The sequence below is a fragment of the Chaetura pelagica genome, unplaced genomic scaffold (genome assembly GCF_000747805.2).
Source record: "Chaetura pelagica isolate M959 unplaced genomic scaffold, ChaPel_1.0 scaffold1081, whole genome shotgun sequence".
Lineage (NCBI taxonomy): Eukaryota > Metazoa > Chordata > Aves > Apodiformes > Apodidae > Chaetura > Chaetura pelagica.
Window position 1 is genome coordinate 280,872 of NW_009952000.1, and position 24,936 is coordinate 305,807.

Here is a 24,936-nt window from a genome sequence, read left to right on the forward strand (position 1 = left end):
TTTGTCTGCTTTAATTCAGTAACCTTTTAGCCAAGAAGGGCTTGCAGATTCCTCTGCTCAGTGGTCTCCTGGCTACTTGTGGGGAGGGTGGCAGAGGGGACAGTGCTGGGGGGTGAGGTTCACACAAAACCCTGCTAATACAATAAGGGGGTCGAGAGGAGGTGGCAGGTGGACTGGGACAGCAGCAACAGGACTATTCAATACCAGGGAGACCAATATTTGGATTTAAACTATTCAGAAAAATGTCCCAGCCCTCACTTCTCTGAGCATAAGCAGCATCTGTGATCCTTCACATCTGTCAGCTGAAACCTCACATCTACTTCCCTGCCCGGCATAAAAAAAATCAATTCAAACCCCAAACCCATCCAGCAAAGCTGGGATCTTGGCTTCTAATGGGGATGAAGTCTTTTAGAGCCAGTCTCATCTAACATTTCAATCACTTGAATCTCTCTAATCTTATCACAAAAGACTTGATTCTCTGTGCACCAGCCAGCTCGCCAGCAACGTCACCCTGAACATCTGCTCCATGGGCCAGAGCCCATTGATCTTCGCGGCGGCTGGATGGCACCCGGCACAAACCCAGGGGTTGGGAGGACCCTGGAGAGGCCTCTGGTCTTTGTGCTCCTGGAACACATTGATGCCAAGGAACAGACACCTGCCACAGATGGGAAATGGCCCTTTTCCCCCTCTGACATGAAAAGGTGCTCGTGTGGTTCTTTCCAAAGAGAGGGGAGCGTTGGCTGCAGCTCCGTTTTTCCCCCACCCCACGTTAGGAAGCAACAAACACAAAACCACAGGCACACACACACACAGAGCACACACACTGGGGCACAAAAACACTTTCTGCCCCTGAATAAGTAGGAGGGACATTTAGCCAAGCTTCAGAAATGAAACATCTTTGACTATGGGGACAAAAAGAAGCTTTGAAACAACCCAGCTCTTCCTTCCGGGACAGCAAATGGGACACAGAAGGATGAGCAGTGCCCCACGTTGGGGACTCTGTTCTGCTGCTACTCCTACCACTGGTGTCTTCCAAAAGGCCTGTTATTTGATACTGTAAAACTGGAAGTGCAGTTCAGACAAACAGATGGCACAGAAAAGGGATGAGATGGGCAAACACTGCAGGAATACAGAGAATTCGGCAAACAAACAAAGAAAAAAGAAAAAAGAAAGAACCAAAAAAAACCCCAGGAACAAAAGAGAATTGGAAACAAAGTGACAGAAGAGAAAAAAAATAATTATGGAGGGAAGGGGGGAAAATGAAACCAACAGGAACAAAAACACACAGGAACTAACTTTCAAAGTCAAACTCAGGGTCACTGAGAGGGCTGCTCAGACCAGAATCTGCAGAAAACAGTAAAAAATAAATAAATAAAAGGTACACTTTTTAAAAAATTTCATGCTAATAAAAAAACCAAAAAAGCCAACATAAAATCTAAAGAGGAAAAATAAAGTTATTTTTGGTGCTGATTGGCTAGGACAGGGTTATCTCAGCTGGGTCCCTCCCCTCTCTGAGCTGCGCAGATGCTCTCGCACGTTCCCATGCCCAGTTCCTCCCTCAGTTTTGCTGCTGGGGACAGGACAGAGACTCTCTGCTTGCTGGATCCTCTGGCTGGAGAAGAACCTACAGGTCCTCTTGTAAACCACAATGTACTTCATTCAAATAGCTTTAATTCAGGCAGCCCTGCAAACTGCACCACAGTCTCTCCATCATCACCAACACACTTCAGGCTCTGGTTTTTCATCCATTTCCATTTTCACCCAAGTGGTTGCTAAATTCTATGGGAGGCAGGTGATCAACTCCCTCAAAACCTTTAAAACCTCTTCATACTTTACAAACTATGTGGCAGAATAAAGTAGCTACATAAACTCTTTGGCTTAAACAAACTTCCAAAGCAAGGGTGGAAGCATCTTCCTAAACAAAGGAAAGACAAAGCCAGGTAATCCTTGGAGATTGGCAGAGCCTGACTGGCAGGTCTACGTGTCTTAGTTACTTTTTACAAGCCTCTTAGACCAAGAATTCAGAGGTACAGCATGACCAGAATGTCAGGGTCAAAGGAAAACAGACTTCTTAGCATCTGGATGGCCACAACCTTGTCCTTTCTATCCCAGCACAGGTTTCAGAGGAGGGAGTGCAGCTCTTTCTCCTGGGTCTCACAGCACCACCTGGAGCAGCCAGAAGCCAACCTGAACACTCACAGTGGGAGCTCCTGTTTGCACCCAGTATACAACAGTGAGCCCAGACAAATGCAAACTGCTCCTGAGCTGCAGCTGGGGCCACCCAAAAGATCACCACCTTCAGACCCTCCTACAGGAGCACCACTGAGTAAGAGCTATTTAGGGATCTACCTGCTGCTCAGCTGCTCTGCACTCAGTGCCTGCTGGATTGAACCCACTCCATCCCCCTCAGCTGAGACTCCAGCCTTCCTAAGCTTGGGCTGATATCAAGGAGTGCTTCCTGACTCTTTTTGATGTGAAAGCCTCAGTTCAGGGCTGCCTTTGTGCTTCCCCACAGGCCTCTGCCCTCTGGGTACCTACCAACCTCACCCTAAGAAAACTCGGACAACGCTGAGGACAGGACTGGGATGGGGAAACAGGAGCTGCAGAAACATTACTAACAAGCACAAAACAGCAAAAAAGTACAAACAAATTGAAAACAACAGACAGCCCCCAAAAAGCACAATAAATTCCCTTCCAAATCCTCCTGCCCCAGGAGCTGGGAGGCAGAGGTGTGTGCTGGTGCACTGCTCAGCATCACCAAACGTCTGTATGAGGACATGCCCGGGCTGGGCTGTGTCAGTGGTGGCTTCCAGAGGTGACATGCAGGCAGCTTGGACATGCATGTACATGTGGACACACGTGTAGAGGAAGGTGGGTGCACTGAGTGTCCTTGCCTGGGAGCTGAGTGCAGTCACAGGCTGCTCAGCAGCTGCACCAAGCCAGGAGATGCTGCCTTGTCTGTGGGCAGCAACCAGCTGCCTGCCCCTCTCTGCACAGCCCCTGGGGCAGGCCCAGCTCCCAGCAGGAATGTTCTGGCACAGATGCAGAAAGCCCCAGTTACAGATGTGACTGGAGCAGCATGTGCTGGGCAGCAGGCCAGCTGCTGGGCAGCTCCCACCACCCCAGGGAGCTCCCAGCCTGGTCACACTGGTGGGTCTGGCAAGCTCAGCATGGCCACAGCACTTGCAGCTGTGTATTTAGCTCTAAATGCCCCAATTCAGCTGGTACCCAGGAAAGCCCTAATTCCTGCCTTGCTAGAGCTGGGCAGAGCCTCTGCAAGGTTATGTCTGTAGTCTTAGCATGGCCTAGGTTAGTTACTGGGGTGCATCCTAAGTTGGGGCACCCCAGGTTGGGGCACCCCAAGCTGGCTCTTGGCTGTGCCCTAGGTCACCCCGGGTGTGCAGCAGCCCCCACAGAGGCAGGATGGGGCTGAGGAAGGGGCAGTTGCTCCAGTCCTGCCCTCCCAGTGAGGAGTGCTGGTCGGCAGCTGTTACCTGGAGTCTGGAAGTTGATGCGTCTCATCTCCACGGGGTCTTTGGGGTGGTGAGGGGTGATCTCAGCATTGTTCAGGAGGCACTTTGTCCGTGGCTCTGAGTCTTTTCGTTTGCTTTAAAAATACACCCAAACAAAACAAGAAGAAAAACAAAAAGACAAAGCATCTTAGCTTAACGGGCCTCTTAAGTCTTCTCAGCTACTCAAGCCACACTCAGACCTGACTATAGCTCCCAGCAAAATCAGGGCCAGATGCTGCTGAGGATGTAATCACATAAAATGCATAAGAAAAGGGTCTGGAAGGGTTTGTCAGTGGGTTTAGGACAGCCCAGCAGCCCCTCAGCAGCTTTCAGCCAAGTCTGTGAGTTCCCCTTCTCCCAACAGAAGCCCAGAGGCAGTGAGGAGCAGGCTGAGGTGCTGGTAGCTCAGCCCCCAGCCTCCCTGCACAGACAAACCTCCACTGAACCCTGCAGAGCTCTGCAAGCACAAACCTTCCAATTCTGGCCAAGCCATTTGCAGCCTGAAAGAACCAGAGCCAACATCATCATTTGGAAAAGTACAGAATCTCCTGGCCATGACCTTGGACATAAAGTACTGATGTTGCTCTGCTGGCTTGTTCAGGAGCCCTCAGTGCCTGGCTGCAGACACAGAAGTCAGAGCAGAGGTTTTCAATCTTTTTTCATCTGCAGAACCCTAAAATCTGGGTTCAAAAACCAGTGTAGACACATCCTCTCCCATCACAGCTGTGCCTGCTGAGATCTGTCTCACCTTCTTGCCAGAAGCTGAAGCCTGCTCCAACCTGCCAGCTGAGCTGCACATTTAAGTGGTTCCTAATTTATCTTGCTCAGGATGGCTTAGGTTGGCTGAGGCAGTTGAAAAGTCTTTGCTGACCCAGCTCATTCTCCTTGAAAAGAATTTGGAAGCAAAGCCCAGCACTGATCTCAGGCTGTGATAACCTCTGGCAAGGGAACAGTGACAAGCTGCTGGGAGCAGAAGTCCTCCAGAGAGCACAGAACATGTACCCACAGCCTCAAGCTTGCAAACACTGTCCCAGCCCTTCCAGCAAGACGGCTGTGGAGCTCCTCACCCCTCTGCTTGGTCTGCACAGAAGCCACCAATAATACACCCACAGCAATAATGGCAATTGCTTAGGAGGCTGTTCAGTCCATTTTTAGCTGTCTCTTAATGTCAGTAATAGCCAGAAGAAGTGGCATGAGCCCTGCCAGCACTGCATGGGGCAGCATTTTGGAATCACACCACTTCTTAGCCTGGGAGGTGTTTATTTTTGCTGCAGTTCTGAAACTGCTGTTAATTGTGCATTGGCTAAAGCCATCAGTTCCTTCCAGTCAAAGTTCTCCCAGCCTTGGAAATGGTTTGAAATAAATCTCATTTTTTGCCTTCATAAACAAATTATTGTTAGAAGTCCCTGGCTGATGGGGCAAGAAAAGCTTTTCCAAGGGGGTGGAGACAGCTCAGCTGGTCAGATTCTGCTTCCAGAGCACTGGTGGTTCAGGGACAACCTGCATGGAGCAGTCAGACATAGAGAAAACCTACTTTCACCTCTGCCTGCAGCACAAATGGGTGTTTCTCTGCTCCATTAACCCAACATTTTATGAGCCATTTACTGTCACTGCTGCTTGGCTTGAGAAAGGGCCATTTAGGAATGGATAAGCAGTAAAGTTGGGCTTTTTTTTTTTTTTTGCTTTCTCTGCCCTGATTCAAACCTGGTCCCGTGCTAGTCTGACACAGGGTGTCTGTTAGGAGAGATCTAATGGCAGAAACTGTGCCAAAAAAAGCCCCATCACCACAGACATAAACACTGCCTCAACACACAGCCAGGCCAGCAAGAAAAGAAACTCGTGGCAAATCTGGTGCTCTTACCTGTCTGGTTTATAAACACTGCCTCAACACACAGCCAGACCAGCAAGAAAAGAACCTCAGTAAGTGGCAAATCTGGTGCTCTTACCTGTCTGGTTTGCTGTCCAGGAAAGCAGTAAGTGGAGAGAAGACAAGACAAATGTTCAGGTTAGAAAGGACTTGCAGAGGAAGAGAGAAGTGTTTGCTCAGCTCTAACCCTGGTAACACAGGTGGAAGGTGGGACCAGCAAAGACTGCCCAGGAGATCAGTGCTGATGAGCACCAACAAGAGCCACCTGAGTCCCTGACCCCGGAGCTTTGTGTGTCCAGCACCTTCACACATGTGGGATGCACCAGCCCCACCCATGTGCATCAGCAGACACAGCTGTGCAGATGGAAGGTGGAGCAGGGTCAGGAGAGCTCCCTCCATCCTGCAAACTGCATGTCCCAACTAAGGACACCCTGGCACTGGCCAGAGCTGCCATCCTGCCCCTTTTCTGGATCTGTTTTGCTCAGCATCTGCTTCCTCTCCTGTCCTTTCTCACTGCACATCATGTCCTGAGTGTGCTCAAGGAGCCCCATATTCCCATCCACACACCATGAGCTGCTCTGAAGGCCAAGGACAAGGGAGAGATTTCCAGGGGTTGTTCCCTCCACTTTCCTGCAGGCTCACATGACACCCCTGCTCTCGTCTCCTAAATTCCAACTGAAAAGCAGTTTGGGAACAGTGGAGGTCTCAGGTGCTTTCTCTGTCTCACCCCCTCTGTGCACACACATCCTGAGCACAGGAAGGGGAGCTCAAGGCTTCAGCAGCTCTTCTGGAGGAGACAGGCCAGAGACCTGACAAGCTCAGTGCACACATGCCACCACAGGCTGTCTGTCAGGCAAGGAGAGCTTTAACCAGAAGGGCACAGGGTAGACTCTGAAGCAGAAAGTCCCTGCAACCCACTGCTGATCTCTCCTGTGCCAATCAGACCTTTCCACTGCAGCATTTGTGCCTCAGGGCTCCACTCTCTGGTGCTGGTGCAAGGTTTTGCTCCAGCTGACAACGTGAGGGCCAAGGAGGGAATTCCATGCAGAGCTGGGGACACTCGGAATGGTCACAGATCTGGGCAAGAAGCATCTCTTACTTTTTGTAGAGTAGAATGGCAATGACAATGCAGATGATGAACACCACGGCCAGGACAGGCCCGATGACCCAGATCAGCCCTTCTTCTCCATCGATGATGGGCTGTGGATCAGGGTTGTCCAGCTGGATGGGGTCGGAGAACGGACTAGCAGCAAAAGTCTGGAAGACATGGAAGATTGTGGAACGCAGTTCAGAGATGGAATGGGGACTGAAAACAACAGGCAAGCACACAGTGTTCCACCAGAGAAATTGCTAGAGGATGGGAGCTCTCTGCAGCACAAACCAGACAATAACAGAGAAAGTACCCTCCTCAACCTAGACAAAACTGTGACCCAGGAGTGTCCAGCTGACAGGTATCTTCCTCCTCCAGGCCAGACAGACCACTCAAAGACCACATTCACATGAAGCCCATGCCTATGGCTCATCTAATTTCGCAGCCAGGAAGGGGCTTTTAGCAAACCAGTTGACTCTGCTGCTGTTCGACCGCATCCCTGAGCCCTCTCCACTTCCACAACCACACAAATGCTTTCTCCAAGCTCTCATGTAACTAAAGTAATAAAATGCAGCATCTCTGCTGCTCCCTCTGCTCTGAGCTCCTGAGGAGCACCAAGGGCACACTGAAACTCATCAGGGTCCCACCTAATGAGCATTGCCTGCTTGTTCTCATGAGTGCTACCACCTCCTCACCCCAGAAAGGCTGCATTCCCACCTTACACAGAAACAAAATGCACAGAGAAGACCTGGCATGGCCTGGTTTGAGGGAAAAGTCTGGGACAGGACAAGAACAGATCTGGTCTCCAGGTCCTTGAACTCTTATCAGCTCTCAGTGAGACTGAAATGCTGCTTCATATTTGGGAGCTGCTGTGAATCCAGGTTGTTGTGAGTCAGTATGTGCAGTACCTTGCTCTAAAGCTGAAGTTACCACCAGCTGCAGTAATCCGATTGAGGAAGCCATTCAGAAGCCTGTCAGCCTAATCCTTTAATATCAAATACACAACTAAATGTTTATTTGGGAAAAAAACCAACAACCCTCTGAAAACCCCTTAATTTCACATAGCTCCCTGCTACAACTCCATAGGGGGATTTAAAAACAACAAAGTATTAGACTGCTTCCTATTGTGCACGAGGGAGGAGGCAGGTAAATATTAAAACAGTTGTTTTCATAAAGCCAAACACTTCTGGAGTCAGCAAAGTGCTAAGAAGAGCACACATGGAGTTTTCTGTAACAAAATGGTTCCCTCTCTGCTTGGCAAGGAACTTAGTAATGACCAGGGAATGTGACATGCTGCTCTTGGGTCACTGCTCTAAGGAATACAAGGACAGCCTTTACAAGAAATGACTCTTTTAAAGGGCATTGACCTGGGGATCTCTAAACTCAAGTGTAGTCCTGAGAGGACCATCCAGTACTCCCCTTTCTGGAGTCAAATCTGGAGCCACAAGTGCCTACAAAGACGAGCACAGTGCAGGAGCAGCCCCCAGGATCAGCCTGTCTGCTTGCAAGAGCACGTTTGCTGCATGCAGACACGAGCACAAACAGCTCCAACAGCCACATGCATAAGCTCCACACCTGCTAAAAGGTCTTTACAAAGAAAAGAACCCTCAGGCTGTGGCATCTGGTGGGAGAGAATTCTGGACAATGCCAGGAGGGCACCAGGGCTGCTGGCAGCTCAGGAGGGAGCAGCTGCTGCCTCTGGTCGGTAGTGGGGACAGAGGGACACGAGCATCTGGAGGGGCCAAGGGAAAGCACTTACGGCCTCGGGTTCCTGGAGCACTGCCAGGATGAAGATGACATATTTCTGCCCCGGCTCCAGGGCTCTGTTCTCAAAGTTGTCATAGTGCTTCATGTCTCCCAGGATGAAGTGGGAGGGCAGGGAGCGGAAGCGGGCGGCGATGTAGGGCTTGGGGAAGTCCAGCTGCCGGGAGTGGCGCAGGCTGCGGCGCCGGAGCCTGGCAATGTCCTGCACCAGCTGCAGGAGGCAAAGAAACACTCTGAGCCCTGAGTCTTCAGCACCATTAAGGGAGCAGGAAGGAAGGAGAGCCAAACCATCCCACTCACCTTAGCTACTCAGAACGTGGAGCACAAATACCCCCAAACCACCCTTCCCAGGCCACCATCCCAGTGAGCAGGGACAACTGCTCTCTCCTCACAACTGCCTTCAGTTTCAACCTCACTCACCTCCTCCAGGTCCATCTCCTCAGGGCTCCCCAAGGGGTTGAGGAACTGTCCTCCTCGGGACTTCCTTAGAGGCACCACCACAATGTAGTAAGCCCTGAGACGTGGGAATAATCAGAAGATACAGAAGGAATTAATCTCCTACAATGAGACACAGAGGAAGAGCAAACACACTGATGGGGAAGGTTTCCCCCAGCAGCCCCACTGGCCCAGCCCAGCAAGGCCCTTATGTTTTATTTAGCACAGCTGCTATGGCTGCTCCTGGAACCAGCCTGGATTCAGTGGCAGCCCCATAAGACATGTCTCCTTATCTACTCCCTATGCATTTCCTTAGCTCCCCTGTTAGCCCTGGGAAGTAGCTCCAACAGACAGCAGTAAGCAAGGCTCAAACTGCAGAGGACACACCCCCTTGCCACTGCCCTGGGGGGTTTGTACTGTGGCCTCCAGCCATCAGGGCTGACCCCCAACACATAACTGAACACCCCACCTCTGCAGGTTAACAGAAACCTACTGGACAGGCAGAGAGCTCTTCACGTCTGGGAGAATCACCACCACGTTGCCATCAGCATCAGGCTTGTAGGTCACCTCTGGCTTCTTTGACAACAAGTCAGCAGCAGTCCAGGCAGCCACGTTCTGCTGCAAGCCCCCCATGCTGTTGCCCCGGTTGGTGAGCACAAAGTTGTAGAACGTGTGGGGCTTCAGGTTGGTGATGAGCTTCTTGGTGGTGCGACCGTCCACGTCGACGTTCAGCCCGTTGTACTGGATCTGGGGGAGGCAAAGAGGCAGCAAAGTTGGGCCATGAGCAAGGCTGGTCCTGCTCGAGCCACCAAACTCCTTCCTCCCCATGGCTTTGGTCTGCAGAGTGCACAAGGCAGTCAGCTGTGCCACACTCCCCCCACCTCTGCCAGGAGTAGAAGGCATTTGAGTGAGGAGTTGTCCTTTCTCTTGTGCTCTCTGCAGGGCCCCCAGCATAAAGCAGATGCAGGAAAAGCCCTGAAATTTCTCTGAGAACAGACATTTTTATCTGGAAATGGGAAAATTGTGGTAACTGGCTTAGGGAAGCAATGATTTGGGATCAAGAGGTGGGAATGCCCTGATTTTCAGCCCACCTCCTCGATCCAGTGATAAATCATGATCTGACCATATCTGAGGCAGGAATACAGAATTCCTGCCTCTTACAACCTCTTATTCAAAGCAGCAGAGAAGAGTCCCAGGAAACTGGGAGGGAACATGGTTCTGACTCCTCCGTTCCACTTGCCTTGTACGGGGTGGGAGAGTTGTAATTCTCAGGAAACTCCCAGCTCAAAAGGACAGATGTCTTTGTCACCATCTTCACCTTGAAGTTTTTGGGCAAAACTGCTGAGAGAAAAGTGAGGAGGAAGGGGAGAAAGGAGAAGAAAAGGCAGCAGAGGGAAGGAGGAGCAAGAAAGAGAAGGAAGAGAATGTCAGGCACTGGCGAAAGGCTCTGCCAGTCTGGGTCTGGCTGCTGCTGCAGGAATGGAAGGGATTGCTCCCTCCTCCACACTGTGCTTGAGTTTTGCCAAGGTCCATCTCCCAGTGCTCCCTGTCCCCATGCCTAACCCCCGGGAGGGGTGAGGGAGGGTGGGTGGCTTTGCCCACACACTTATGGGTCTGAGTGGCTGCTGCAGGGACGAGGTGCTGGCTTTCTGAGCATGCTCAGGTGAGGAAACCCATCCCAGGTCCCATTTTGAGGCTGATTTTTTTTTCTCTTTTCTTTTGGCTGTTTGCAAAAGCTGAAGAAAATGCTCTTCCCACCTGTAACAGCGACTGGCCCCCCACCTCAGGTGCCAGGGCAAGAAGGGTGTCCGGACTTAACTTAGAAGAAAGCGGTAAAAGGGACTTACCTGGCACAAGGCAGAGAGGAGCTGAGGGACTGAGTGTGACACCAGAGTGCTCTGCATTTACTCACGAGCCTGGCTGAGCCTGGCTTGACCTCTCCAGCTCTGCCTCCCGGCACCAGGTTACAAGGAGAGAGAGGGAGGAGAAACCGGTAAGTCCTACCTTGATCCAGCTGGAACGTCCGATACTGGACAGTGGGGCTGTAGGGCCCGGGGCCTTTACTGGTGTGAGCACGGATTTTAACATCATAGACGGTGTTGGGTTTGAGGCCGTTGAGGGTGTAGGAGTTCTCTGGGGAGGGGGGCAGGTCTTTTTCCAGCGGGTTGCCGGGAGAACCGGCCTCCCGGTAGGCCACGGTGTATTTGACGATGGCTCCGTTCCTCTCGGCCAGCACGGGGGGCAACCAGCCAAACTGGACCGACATGGAAGTGATGTTGCTCGCCTCGAGGATTTGGGGGTAACCTTTGGGGATGTCTTCAGGGGTGGTGAGTTCCTGCACAGCTTCCTCCCCAAAGCCAGCCCGGCTTTTCACAGCCAGCTTGAAAACATACGTGGCGCCTTTGTGGATGCTGGGAGCCGTGTACTTATCCTCCAGGGCTGAGAACTCCAAGGTAGCCAGGGGGTCGATATCCTTGCGGCCAAACTGGAGCCGGTAGCCCAGCACTTGGCCTTCTGCATCCAAAGGAGGCTCCCACTTCACCAGGAGAGTGTTCTCCTCTGTCTGGTGCACGGACAGGATGGGCTTCCCTGGGACTGGGAGAAAAGATAGACCTTCAGTCAAACGCGGGGCAGGGTGGTTGGGGGAAGACGTGTGGAGCCTCTTAAGCTCCAGCAACAGGTTCCTCAAAACAGTGGCAAGGTTTCAGCTTGGCTCCCTGTGCTTTGATGTACTTGAGCTGCTGCCCACAGCTGGATGGTCTCTATCAAGCTTAGGAAATGAGGTGAATCTGAAATGAGGTGACTCTGAAATGAGGTGCATTGCCAACATGTTCAAGGTTGTACCAGATGATCCTTGAGGTCCCTCCCAACCTGGCATTCTATGATTCTAGGTCACCTCTGAGGTGCTGACACGTTTTTGGAATTATTTTCTTCCCTTTCCCCCGGACAGAAAGGTGTGCACAGCTCCTCCCTTGTCACTGGATCACATACTGTCCCATAGCTGGGAAGAACAAACTTAAGAATCCTGACTCCCAGCCTCCCATCCTAATCACCTGAGCAGATTGCTTCCCAGGACAGGGGAGAATGAAGGCAGGAGTCCCCCAGACTCCCATCCTCTCTCTCTCACCATTACACAGCACAGCTCATGCAGGAAGAGACTGGAACAGATTGGCTCAGGCCAGGAAGCCCCAGAGCAGCTGAGGGTGAAGTAATGAAGGATGGGAAAAGCAGTCTGGGCAGCCCCAGGTCCTGAGCAGCAGGCACGGGGCCAGCAAAGTGACTCTGGCAGGGATCTGATCACCCAGTTGGGTACAGAAAGAAGGAAACACAGAGAGTGGAAACGGAGCCCAAAACCTGTGCAAGGCGGAGGGCAGGGAGGGCTGCTGCTCACTCTGTGCAGTAGCTCTCCTCTGCAGGGAGGGAGAAGTCAGCTGAGTGTTGGTGTTCTCAGTCAGCTCCCTCCTTAACCTGTTAGCTAGTTAGTTTCCTCCACATCTGGGGGGTATTGTAGGAGCTCAGCAATGACGTGTCTGTCTAATGAGCCCTGGCACTGCCCGACTGCTAAGCAAGCCCACAGCCACAGCTAAATGACACGTGTAGGCCCAGAGGCACCTGGAGCTGGAGAAACCAGAGCATTAATTCCAGCAGCTCACGCACCATTTACACTCAACTCCACTATTAGAGATCTAATTCCCTTCTCTCCACCTTGGTACTTCTGGTTGAACAGGAGGAAGAGGGAGAAAGGAATCAGGGAGAGATCCTGTCCCACTCCCACAGATCAAGTCTGACTGAGGGTCAGCAGGTTGGAAAGATGTAGTGGGGCTCAGGAAGCGAGGAGGGAGCAGGCATGAAAGATGCTCCTTGGGGCAGGGATCCCAGGAGAGTCAAACAAGGAAACAGCTCTGCCTGTTGCATTGCCTGACATCTTTACTGTGTCCAGTTCTGGAGCCCTCAAGTTAAGAAGGACATGGAGCTCCTGGAGAGAGTCCAGAGGAGGCCACAGAGATGATCCAAGGGCTGGAGCAGCTCTGCTCTGAAGACAGGCTGGGAGAGTTGGGGTGTTCAGCCTGGAGAAGAGAAGGCTCCAGGGAGACCTGAGAGCAGCTTCCAGTGCCTGAAGGGGCTCCAGGAAAGCTGGGGAGGGACTTGGGACAAGGGCAGGGAGGGAGAGGACAAGGGGGGATGGATGAAAAGTGGCAGAGGGAGATTGAGGTGAGACATGAGGAGGGAATTGTGGAGTGTGAGGGTGGTGAGAGCCTGGCCCAGGTTGCCCAGGGAAGCTGTGGCTGCCCCATCCCTGGCAGTGTTGAAGGGCAGGTTGGATGGGGCTTGGAGCAGCCTGGGCTGGTGGAAGGTGTCCCTGCCCATGCAGGGGGGTGGATCTAGATGATCTTGAAGGTCCCTCCCAACCCAAACCATTCTTTGATTCTGTGACTCTATGATCTGAACACAGGGACCAGGGGCTGTCTCTGAAACAAGTGCTTTATTCATGTCAAACTGCCAAAGAACAGGCAGGAATCAGTGCTGGGAGAGCTTCCCTGGGAAATGCCAGAGAAACACATTAAAGAGAAAAACAGTGCCATTACCTTTATGATTCCGTTTTTATCACAAATGCTACTATAATCAGCTGAGCTTGAAAATATTACATTTGCACAACAAATATTGTTTGGAAGAGAGGTGAGAAGAAAAGGTGGAGGTGGGGGGGGGAGTGTTTTATTTTGCAATTGGTTTGGACACTAAAGGAGAAAATTGGATGTATTACTGTATTTAAATTCAGCCCCTAGCCTTGAATGATATAGAAAGAAATCTCTCCTCTCAGAAGGTATATTGACTCAACACTGCAAAGAAGATAAGAACGTTACAGAGCCATTTGAAAGATTTTTTTTTAAAAAATAGCTATTTCAAGTTGGGGGAAATTGAGTTTTGGGTAATAGCTGCTGTGCTGGAGAAAACATCCCTCTGTGACTGATCACCTGCACTGGAAATCCTAATGGGGAGAGATGAGAGAGGGTGACAAGAGAGAGTGACAAGGGAAGGAGGTGGAGAGAGGGGCTCTGGTAGAGAAAAATGAAAAGGGTGGAGAGTCTCCTGAAGAAGGAATTGAGAAGAAAGAACCAAGGAGTTGTTAAGAAACATGGGCAAAACAGGAGGGGGAAGGAGAAGAGGGTGAGTAAAGGAAAAGGCTTCTGACAGCACAGTGACACTACAAGGTGTGAGGACAGGAGCCTGGATGCTGACATCCAAACATACCCTGCTGCAACACCTGCCAGAGCTGGTGTCCTGGAAAGCAACCTTGTTCTCTCATGTACTGTTCCCTTAACCAGGCAGGGGAAGCAAGAGGGGAGAGAAAGGCTGAAATCCCATGAACTTGTCTGAACACAAGAACATAAAACAAGATGAAGATGTGAGTTAGGAAGGCAAGGGCATAGAGGGCAGCCTGGCTGTTCCAGGCCAGAGCTCCTGAGCCCTCTCTGTCCTGTGCACTCAGCTGAGTCTCTGTGCTGCCTCCAGAGCCTGAGCAGAGGTTTCCAGGTTAATTATGCTGTGCTGACCAAAGGCCTTGGATCCCTGCAGAGGCAGAGAGCAATGTTCTTCCAGAAACAGCTTTATGCAGCTGCTACAGGAAGAGTGAAGATGACTGCCTCAAAACTAAGAAAGGCAGCCAGGGTTAGGAAGTTAATAGACAAAGAAAAGAAATGAAATGGAGAGAAAGGCATCATCTGACAGCAGGAGCAAAAAGGGGGTGAGAGAAGGTATCCACAGTCCAACAAGAGATGGGCTGGATGAGGGTAACTCCAGGCCTGGGCACTGTAGTCTCACTCCACTGCAGAAAACCCTTCCCATACTGCAGAGCAGAGGCTCAGATGCTAGAGCAGAAACCATGGGAATGCAGATGCTGAGAGGATAGGTGGAGGGTGCACCTCTCCTTTCTGCCTGCAGCACAACTGCTTGGGGGAGCAAAGGATACCCTGTTGCCCTTGCCACAGCTCTGTTTAGGCCCTGCCATCCTAGCTGGGCATGATGTCCTTGGTACTGAGGCTGACAGACACTTTGCCACCAAGAACAGGTCAAAGGGAGGAATGAACCTGGGTGGTATGTGCAGAGATAGCCCAGGTCCCAGAAATGCTACTGAGGAAAGGTTAATACCAAAAACACTTTCCCTCTGCTAGTTCTGAGCAAAGAGGGGATGAATTTTCAGACATGGTATTAGAAGAGTGGGCAGTAGAAGCCACCACTGTCTCCCTGCTGCTTTTCAGACCTTTACAAGTCAACACCATGACAGCAGACCTCTGGCTCTTCTGCTCCCCAGGGCATCTGTGTGTGCCAACCATCAAAGCTACACAGTTTCAGAGCAGGCAGAGATTCTCTTTGCTTCTGGTGCACTGGAATTTATAGCACAAGAGATCACAAGCAATTCATTCATGCTCTGCTGCATTTCTTGGTGTGCCTGGGCTTTCTGCAGCATTGGACATCAAATCATGTCATTTTTTGAGGGCTACTTGTGAGGAAGGAAGGGGTTCCTGCCTCACCAGAAGTAATTTTCTCTGCGGGGCAGCAGGGCATTTGTTGCAAGTCTGCAGGTCATGAAGGGAGGGGGATGAAAGAAGCTGAGTCTGGAGAAAGAGCTTCTTGGCTTTGGGAAACTGATGAATCCCAGGGGTTCAAGAAAAGACTCTCACCTGCACCCTTGGTGGTGACCACTTTTGGTTTGCTGCGAGCACCATCTCCCTTCATGGTGTAGGCGGCTACGGTGATGGAATATGCAGTCTCAGGCTGGAGCCCAGCAATGATCATTTCCTGTTTGTGACATTCCAAAGGAAAAGGATGTAAATATTCAGGTACACACAGGTAGATCTCTCCTCCTTGCAGGGAGTCTCAGCCCTTTTCTAACATGCAGGAACATTGACTGAATCTGAAACCACGCAATGCTCTTGGGCAACTGGGCAGATGTGGCAACTGGCAGGGGGGTGAGAGCCACGTTCCCCCCACCCTGGCTGCCAAAAACCCTCAGCAAACCCAGCCTGTCTGCAGGGCCCTTCTGATCCAGCTCCACCTCTCACACACTCCCTGTCTCCACACAAACTGCTCCAGCCACCAAAACACTGCTGCGCTCTTCAAAGTGTTCCTCTTCACTCTGTGTCTCAGAGGAGGTCTCAGAGCTTTCAAGGAGATTACATTTTTTTTCTCTCCACATCCCCCTCCCTTCTTTCCTCAGAGACCTTTTTTAATGCCTTCGTTATATTAAAGGGATTGCTTGAACACAAAGTGCCAGACCACACTTTCTGCTGGCATCCTGAAGCTCTGCTAAATCCCCAGCACCCTCCTTCCTGCAGCCTCTATCAGGCTCCCCACACCTGGCTCCCAAGGGCTTTGGTGAGGAGACTGGCCCCAAGGTCAGCCCCTCCCCAGGAATTATTCAGCCCTTCCAAGGGCTGTGTTGTACCAGGAATACCCGTGCTAAATCAAACAGGATGAGAACATGTGCAGCAGGGTTTTCTCCAAGGCCCTGAAAAGGAGGGAGATGTGACTGTTGTGCATGTCTGATGGCCTCCTTCTCCCTCATCCCCACTGCCCCTTTGTGCTCACAGAATTAATTCCTGGGGCAGCACTCAGGAAGAGTTTGCTGGTCCTGATAACACCTGTATTTCCCCAAAGCTGAGCAGGAAGCGGAAGAGCAGAACTTCAAAACAGAAGGATTTTGATCAACAAGTTTAGAAGCCATTAGCTACAGAGCCCAGTCAAGAAACCTGCCCTGCTTTCACACTTGCCACTGAGTTTTATTAAGACTTTAGGTCAGAGACTTTGCCTTTCATGTGACTCAGTTTCTCCATCTGCAAAAGAGAAGTCCCTGACTTTTGTAGGGTATTTGGAATCTCCAGCAGACACAGATACAATCAATTTAGTAGTGCATTATATCTTGGGATCCTGTCATTCCAAGAAGGAAATCCTTTCTCCTAGTGCTTTTTAGCAGTAAGACCACAGAAACTGTTAAGCATTTTAGCAGAAGTAGCAAAATGCCAATGAGCCAAGATGATTTTAAGGTCCATCTAAAAGGTGGAAAGTGCCAACAGGGCTTTGTTTCAACAAGTACCTAAGAATTGTGGCCCTTCAAAGGCACAAGGCATCTGCTCATGCCCTGAATGCTCAGGAGATATGTGGCTTTGATCAACCCACGCTTTTCAGATCCAAGCCAGAGGTCCTGGCAGACCAGCCCATCTTTAAGCATATTTTCAAGGTGGTCCCAAATTCAATGTCCCATCTGCCTCATGGAGGAGCAGCAGCCTCAGCTTCCTTCAGACCAAGGGGAAAACCCTGCTGCGTGCTGACAAACTACACCATCACACAGGGTTGCAGAGCACAGTGGACAGGGAAGGGACAATGCATGGGAACACCAACAACAGGCTTGGAAACAGGCACATGGGCACTGGAAAAAAAAATAAAGGAAAAGGAAAATACCACACCACAACAGGAAGTGGGAGAAGGGAAGGGACAGAACCAGGATGGGAGGATTTTGGCTTTTTTACTTACATATTCAGCAGTGTCATCTGTTTCCCACTGGGCAGAGAACAAGAGAGGTTTTGCACATGAGAATACAAGAGGGGAAAGAAGGGAAAGACAGAGACACAGCATGAGGAAGGAGTCCCTGAGCAAGCAGCCACACAAGGTCAGAAGTTACCAGGCCAGCATGAAGGAAGAAGTAGAGTGGGAGAAATTAGTAGATTCCACTGTGGCCTTTGCCTGTCTTAAAAGACTTCCCAGACACAGGGAGGATGGATGGCATTTAGCTAAGTGCTGGAACAGCACTTCACACTCTTCTACAAGAGCTACTGTCTGGGAGTGCAAATGAACTGCAGAAAGACAACACAGACCTTGTCATAGAGACACTCATCCACCTTCTCCAATATTGTATTGCTTGGGATGAGCACCCACCCTCCCAAACCTTCCAGGAGAGATTGGAGCAGGAGGTCAGTCCTTACCTGGGCATCAGCCAGCATGATGTCCTTGATCTGGGGCAGCCCCCTGGCCTCTCCGTTCTCCATGCGCACGTAGTGGACCTGGTAGCCACGGATCTGGCCGTGCTGGCGGTTCTGGACTGGGGAGCGCCAGAACACCTGGATGGCCGTGGAGTTCAGCACCTCCACCTCCACCTTCCGAGGTGGCGCGCTCGGCACTGCGGGGAGGGCAAGGAAGAGTCACTCAGGGTATCTCTCTGGAGCCTGTCACTTCACCTCTGGGACACACACACTCAATCTACAGCCCTGAAAGGGGGGGAGGCTTAACAGGCAAACTAGATACCCCATCATCTGCCCTGGTCTTTATTCAGTGGAACAGGGAAGCAGCTCTGGGGGATCCATCTGCATGGCTTGGAAATATGGAAATAGGTCCATCTCATAGTCCAGCCATTCTTCCACAGGCTCCTTTGTTTGCTCAGATGGAAGAAACTATGTAATTCCAGATCACTTTCTGAGGGCAAAGCCAACTTCTAAGGAGCCAGAAAAGCTCCAGTCCTGCCTGTGGGATGTCAGGGTGGAGAGGATGTGGAAGGGGACTTGTCCTTGGAACTCGCTTGTCTCTCAGGCAGGGCTGATGGTGCGGTGGTTACAGCCACTGCATAACTTCAGGACAGGAAACAAGAGCTGTCTTGGATGGAATTTGGGCTGAATTTTTGGAAATAATAATAGCACAAGGCATGACACCTTCATCTGCAAGATGACCTTCCCTGAGCAAGGTATTCTACCAATTGAATGTGGGCAGATGCTCAGGGCAACAGGACCTACACTGGGAACAAACCTGTAGCATTTTTTTAAATTATTATTATTTTTATTTGGGATGGAGGAAGAAAGCCTGGGAAGTTTGCAGTTTGTGCTGTATCAGTGTTTGTGCTGAAAGTCTCTGAGCTGGGCTGGAATTTAAACTGCTTGTCATTGAGGGTTTTTTAAACTTTAAGGCTTAAAGAGAGTCTGCCTTTTTACCACTAACCAAAAATTTGACTTAGAGAGGAGCTAGGAGAAAGGAATGTGTGGGAAGAACTCTTAATATTTTAAAACTGTTTCTGGCAGCCATCATCTCTTCTCTGATTTCATTCCCTTGCTGCCTCAGCTCCTTCCTTGCTCAGTAAGAGAATCTTTCAGAATCACAGAATGATTTGTGTTGGAAGGGACCTTAAAGATCACCCAGTCCCAACCCCTGCATGGGCAGGGACACCTCCCACCAGCCCAGGTTGCTCCAAGCCCCATCCAACCTGTCCTTCAACACTGCCAGGGATGGGGCAGCCACAGCTTCCCTGGGCAACCTGGGCCAGGCTCTCACCATCCTCACAGGCAAAAATTTCCTCCAAATTTTCCTCTTCAGGAAAAGTGGGGCAGTCAAGGCTCAGACACTGGATATTAAACAAACCTCAGACATCCAAATAAACCCCAACCCTGAAGCAGGGAAGGACAACCCTACAGATTCTCAGGGCTTGGGGAGAGGCAGTAAAGGACGCTGCAAGTCTGGGACTGGAGCCTTTGCTCTTGCACCGTATCAGCCACGAGAAGGGACTGGTGTGCTCCCTAACGTGGGAAAAACCCACTCCAGGGATATATTCACCAGGGGACTCAGGAGAAAACCAGAAAAAGTGCAATTACCATCTTCATCTGTCCGGACGATAACCGGCGAGCTCTCCGGGCCCGGCCCCACCTCCGTATGAGCCACGACAGTGATGCGATACTCTGTCCACTTCTCCAGGGACTCCAGCAGGATCTGACTGGTGGTTGGGGGGATATCATTCACCTCCTTAAGCTCCGTGTCCTCAGAGTCCAGGGCCCGATAGTAGACACTGTAGCCAGCCAGGATGCCATTTTGGCTTTCAGCCGGAGGCGGCCGCCAACTTACCAGAATGGCGGTGGATCTGGTGCTGACGCATTTTACGTCTTGAGGGGGGGCAGACGGTTCTAGGAGGGGGGGAAAATTCAGGAGGGAAAAAGGGAAGAAAGGGGGGGAGGGGGGGGAGAAAAAAACAAAACACAAAAGATGGGAAAGATAAAAGAAAAAAAAAAAGAAAAAAAAGGAATAAAAAATGATAACAAAAAAGGCTAAAATAAAACGTGCAAAAAATTTGGTTTGGGAAGATAAAATTAAGAGGGAGGTGCTTTGGTTTTTGGTTGTTGTCTTTTTTTTTTTTTTTTAATGAGAAGGGAAAAAAAAAAAAAAGCCACATGAAATGAAATGGGGCATCAAAACTGAAATGTTCTAAAGGAAAGGGCTAGCCAAGAGGGGTCCTGCTGCTTCTGCTAAGCGCAGCTGGCACAAAACTAAGCACCCAGATTTACCCTGAGAAAGACCTTTCCTTTAGCTCCCTGTTCTGGCAAACCCTGCCCTGGCTGGTAAAGCACTTGGTTCCAAACTGCAGTCTCTGGGATCTTGAATTTCTTTGAAGGGATCTGTGAGAAGTAAGTAAGAAAAGCAAATGTTTTGCCAAGGGTTTAAACGGAAGAGTCTGTAGCTCCAGATGGAAGTTATTAGCTGGCCACAGACTGAAGGAGGTGAAACCCAGGGTGGTGATGCTCAGGGTATTGCCAAGGAGGAAACCCACCATGGGTTCAGAGAGGAGGGTTTTGCAGAAAAGACTTGCCAAGGAGCCTGGCAGCAGGTTTGACAAAGTCTTCAGGTGCCCTGGGGGGCTCGGGAGTGGCAGCAGGTTTGACTCCCTGGCACCCTCTGCCTAAACTGCACCAAGGAGTTGAAGTCCTTGTTTAAAGTTTCAAGTCCCAGGAGGTCACCTCTGGCAATGCGGTCCTGCAGCACCGCCTGCTCTCAGGGTGGCAGCAGTCAACTGTCTACAGGCTGATTTTCAGGAGGAGGAGAGGGTGTAAACCACAGTTTTCTCTTGCAGGGCTGCTCACTTTGGTGTTTACTGAGCTGCAGGAGGTAATTTTTAGCGCGGTCTGCTCAGGAGGAAGCAGGACACTGACACCAGCTCTGTCAGACACTACGTGCCGGGGCGCACGCTGCCGTGCCAGGAGGCAGGAGAACTGCAAGGAACAGGTTTGCTGATGGAGGTGCCACAGGTCGAGCCCTTGGTGAAGTCTGGACAAGGACTCTGCCACTTCTGTACCCCCAATTGCCACCTGGTCACTGTGGGCAATCTTAGACCAGACTTCTTTCAATCATTAATTGCAATCAATCAGCTCAGGTGGCAGAGAGATCTTTTCAAGGCAACTCTGCAAATCTAATCTCACCGATACAGTCAAACTGCAATAAATAGCTCTTAACTCTCTGCAGACACTCTCAGAAACTGGGGTGTCCTTATAAGACCCCAAAGAATCACCTGCAAGAAGCACAGATAAATGCTGGTCACCATTGCTCATTTCTCTGTTGCTTTTTAATCAACATCAAGCTCTTTTACTGAGGAATGATTTTTTTTTCAAACCTCTTACTCCCATCCCTGAGTCACAAACAGATGTTTAAGCCCATTTTGCCTCGAGGACTCCACTAAATGAAGTCCCACTTTGTCCAGTTTGCACCAGCCACTTGCTTTGCATATGCCTCCAGTAAACAGAAGTATGTGGGGTCTGCAGGAAGGGTAGAGATATTCCTCACCCTGCAGTGCTAAGCACCCTGTCCAGTAGGACATTTTGGGTGTTATCCTCCTCATTTCATGTTTCATTGCTACATTTTGGCTGCATTTTAAAATGGCAGAATGAAACCCTTCACCTCAGAAATGCCCCTGCAGAGGATGATGATCCCTGGCTAGCCACGCAAAATAATACAAAACATGTCAAACAAACAAAACCAAAAGGAACAAACTGGAAAACAAAACATAAATCAAGCCAATAATTTGAAACATAAAAACATTGGAAAGGAAATCATAATAATAAAATAATACTGATATTAAAAGTGACTCCTTCCAGAACATTCCCAGTCTGTTTACCTACCTTCCATGCTTCAACTGCTAACTTATAAGACTTTCTTACGAGAGAACACGAGAAACTGAGCTATGAGGCCAGACCAAGCTCCTGGTGGGTTTCTGCACATGACGGGCTTTTAAAATGCCACCCTGCCCCACTGCCAGCTCCTGGACTGAGTCCCCTCCCTGCCAGCAGAACCTGAGCTACTGCAGCAATGGCAGTTTTGGACCCAAATCCATCCTCTTTTGCTAAGCTACCTGTCCCGAGATCGGAGCACAGGACAGCAGGCTCCCACTGATGGATTTCCTTCCCCCATAGCTCTCTGCATCTGCTGGGGTTGATGCATCTCCAGAACAGAGGTGCATTGCTCCTTCCCACATCCCAAAAGCCACCCAAGTCCCTTTCAGGGTATGAAGGAAAAGACTCGGCCCTCTTCCAGCGCCTGCCATGATGATGTTCGCTTCTTTTTTTTCTCCCCATTAGGGCTGGTGTATTAAAAGCCACCTTTCCTGTCACCACGGCTGAGAAACCCACTGCAGAGAGGGTCTGACCTGACCTACCCTTTCCATCCTGAAACTCATTCTGAAAGCCCCAGTGAGCAGAGCAGGAGCTCCAGCTGGCACTTGGCTTCCCTGTTTGCACAGGCAGCTGCTGCACGTGGTCACGCTCGCTGGCTCACTCACCCTCCAGCACTGGGACCTACCAAGAGGCCCTGGAGTGAGGCCTCCTTTTGGGATGGTTTGCACTTTCTGTGGTCAAAAAAGGCAGGGTGGGTGGGTGATGAGGGAGAGAAGGCCCAGATCCCACCTGGACCCTCTCCCCATCGCTCTCATCGACTACAGCACCTGAATGAAAACAGCCACCAAGTGCTGGCTGGCCACACTGGAGACGCGTCTGGGGAGCTGATGGCACCCTGAGGTTCCTTCACAATCCAGCCCAACCTGCGTGTCCCTGAGACGTGTGTGTGGGCGTGGGGACAGCCTGGAGAAGGTGGAGCTGGATGCAGGAGGTGAAGTACCACAGCCCAAACCAGAGGCTGCCAGCCCACCTCTGCAGCAAGCCCCTTTGCTGGGAAGGGAGCCCCAGCACAGCCAAGAGTCTCCTGGCCAGCTTATCATCACCTCTGTCTGCTGGCCTCTGTTTGCCAGGCAGAGGACTCTTTGGGAACTCCTCTGAGCCCTCCCACGGGCTCCAGGACATACATGAGTGTGTGCAGATCCACGTGCGTGAGCCGGCAGCAACAGGGTGGACTGTATTTGTGAATCCGCTTGAGACCAGCCAGTACTCACCTGAACTGCATCTTTTACATGCTTTAAAGTTGACTGTCCAAGCCACAAGAATGACCCTTACTGACCTTGTACAGTACAATGTTTTTTAACCCTTTAGGTACCATAGACTTTGTATAATTTTCGTTCACTTCATATACTGTGAGGAAAGGGGAAGGGAAGGAGAGCAGAGCTAATGGGCGGGGGGAACATCCTTTCTCAGGGAGGAACAGAGGGTAAGAAAGCCCCGTTGTTCCTCTGAACCTGCACAGGCAGCCTCACAGCACCCACCCAGCCACCCCTGTCTTTTGACACAAGCTTTGCACTCTGCAATTTCTGAGGAGACTTGCCAAGGAGCCCTGGGAAGGTCATGGCTACATGGAAAAGGCAAAACCAGCTTCCTCCAACTGTGACATTCTGTTGCTTTTACAATCTACGTCTCTGGTACTTGAAGAGTTAAAACCCAGCTACTTCAAGAAGGAAAAGATACTTTACCTTTAGTTTAATGGATTTTTACTTTGGTTATGATGCTCAGGAGGAGCCACCCTGACAGGGAGGTGGAGGGTGTTGTGCAGAAGGGTGTGCAGTGCAGGGAGGGCTGCGACATGCAGGCACATGCTTGCCAGCTGGGCTAGGAGGGGAAGGGCACCGACCACCTCGGGAGGCTGCAGGAGGACCAGGGTGGGGCTTTGCTGTTGCAGAGACAAGATGCCATTGGGGTGTGAAACCACCCAGCAAGAGACAGACAGACAGAGAGCAGGGAGCTGGTTACGTCAGGCTGCAAGAGCATGCAGGCAGGCAGACAGCAGAAGAGAAGAGAAAGAAGAACCATGGAGCAGGACAAGGAGAAGCTGAACAGAAAATGAGCTGCAGCGGGAAGACACAAAAGCCTGTCCCGAGCCAGAAGGTCTGTGAGCCGAAGGATGTCACCCGGACCAGGGAGAATTGACTCGTTCCTCCAACAGCCAGCCAGGAAAAAATGTTTCACCATGTCACACGACACTGACAGTTCCCATGAAACTCAAGGAGGGAAACCCCTTGGAAAACAGAAGCAGAGTGTGGGTAAATTTGACACTCCTTTTTCAGGTCCTTTCAGTTCGCTTTCCCCCACCCCACAGTGATACTCCCTCTGACAGTTCCACACTGGGATCAGAACCAGCAGATATGCAGCAAAGCCAGGAAAGGATTTTCTTTTGATATGTAGAGAAAAAAAGGAAAACAAAAATAAAAGGAAAAAAGGGGATAAACATTTGAAAGAAAGAAGACAACCAAATATCTTGGAATGGACTGGAGGCCTAAGAAAGCCTCAGTAAGGAATTCTGTCTATGCAGAAACGGACTCCTCTTTCCTCCCACTCCTGGGGGGAGAGAAAGAGAAGGAGAGAGACAGGGGAGAGAGAGAAGAGACAGCAGGACAATTAAACATGGAGAGATGTGGCAGGCACCCAGCCGAGAGCCCGCTGCTCTCCCTTGTTAAGGACTCTGAGAGACGGGAGCGGGTGCTCGCTCTCCTCACACTGGTGACCAGAGCCATTTCTGAGTTAGTTCTGCTCCCGGCTACTCCAAACTGCAGCGAAGTGATTTAGTAGAGATGAGAGGAGACAGAAAACACAAAGAACAGCTGCCACAGCCACTCATGCAGTGAAAAAACACCTCATTTAAAAGCAAAGATCTGTGAAAAGCCCAGGTTGAAATATTGCCATCCAGGGTTATTGTCCCCAGGGCAACAGCGAAGGGAGACAATCCATTAAACTAAAACCAGCACATTTTGGTTGCATATGCTCCATCCTGGTGTCATTAATATCCTCCCCATTGCCTCCACACGACTCCTCTCTCCCGCTCTGCTGGAGCCCAAATGGGACCATTCCCAGTGCTCGCTGGGCCAGCAGCCTTCCTCCCCACGGCTACGAAGTCACTCATGGAAAAAGAGCATGAGGATTCCTGTCCCAAAGGCTGGCGAAATCATTGGACTTTTTATTAATCACCTTCCCTTCTCCTCTTCCTCCCCATTCCCCCCCCCAACCCCGTCTCCCCACTCCATTGCTCGCGCCCCCGTTCCAGACAGGTGCTGCTCAGTTTCTGCTGGGGGGGAAGGAGGGTCTCGGCCCCAAGTG

General features: G+C 50.8%; 1 protein-coding gene across 1 annotated transcript in view; it reads right to left on the bottom strand.

Annotated features, from left to right (window-relative positions):
- PTPRS (protein tyrosine phosphatase, receptor type, S) overlaps positions 1–24,936 on the bottom strand; it is a 99,222-nt gene that overhangs the window by 16,293 nt on the left and 57,993 nt on the right. Inside the window, exons 10-16 of the mRNA XM_010002487.1 lie at positions 9,909–10,006; positions 9,162–9,415; positions 8,654–8,747; positions 8,229–8,444; positions 6,479–6,636; positions 5,459–5,470; positions 3,495–3,607 (exon numbers count right to left, since the gene is read on the bottom strand). Of these exons, the coding sequence (XP_010000789.1) occupies positions 3,495–3,607; positions 5,459–5,470; positions 6,479–6,636; positions 8,229–8,444; positions 8,654–8,747; positions 9,162–9,415; positions 9,909–10,006 (945 nt within the window). The remainder of the gene's footprint in view (positions 1–3,494; positions 3,608–5,458; positions 5,471–6,478; positions 6,637–8,228; positions 8,445–8,653; positions 8,748–9,161; positions 9,416–9,908; positions 10,007–24,936) is intronic.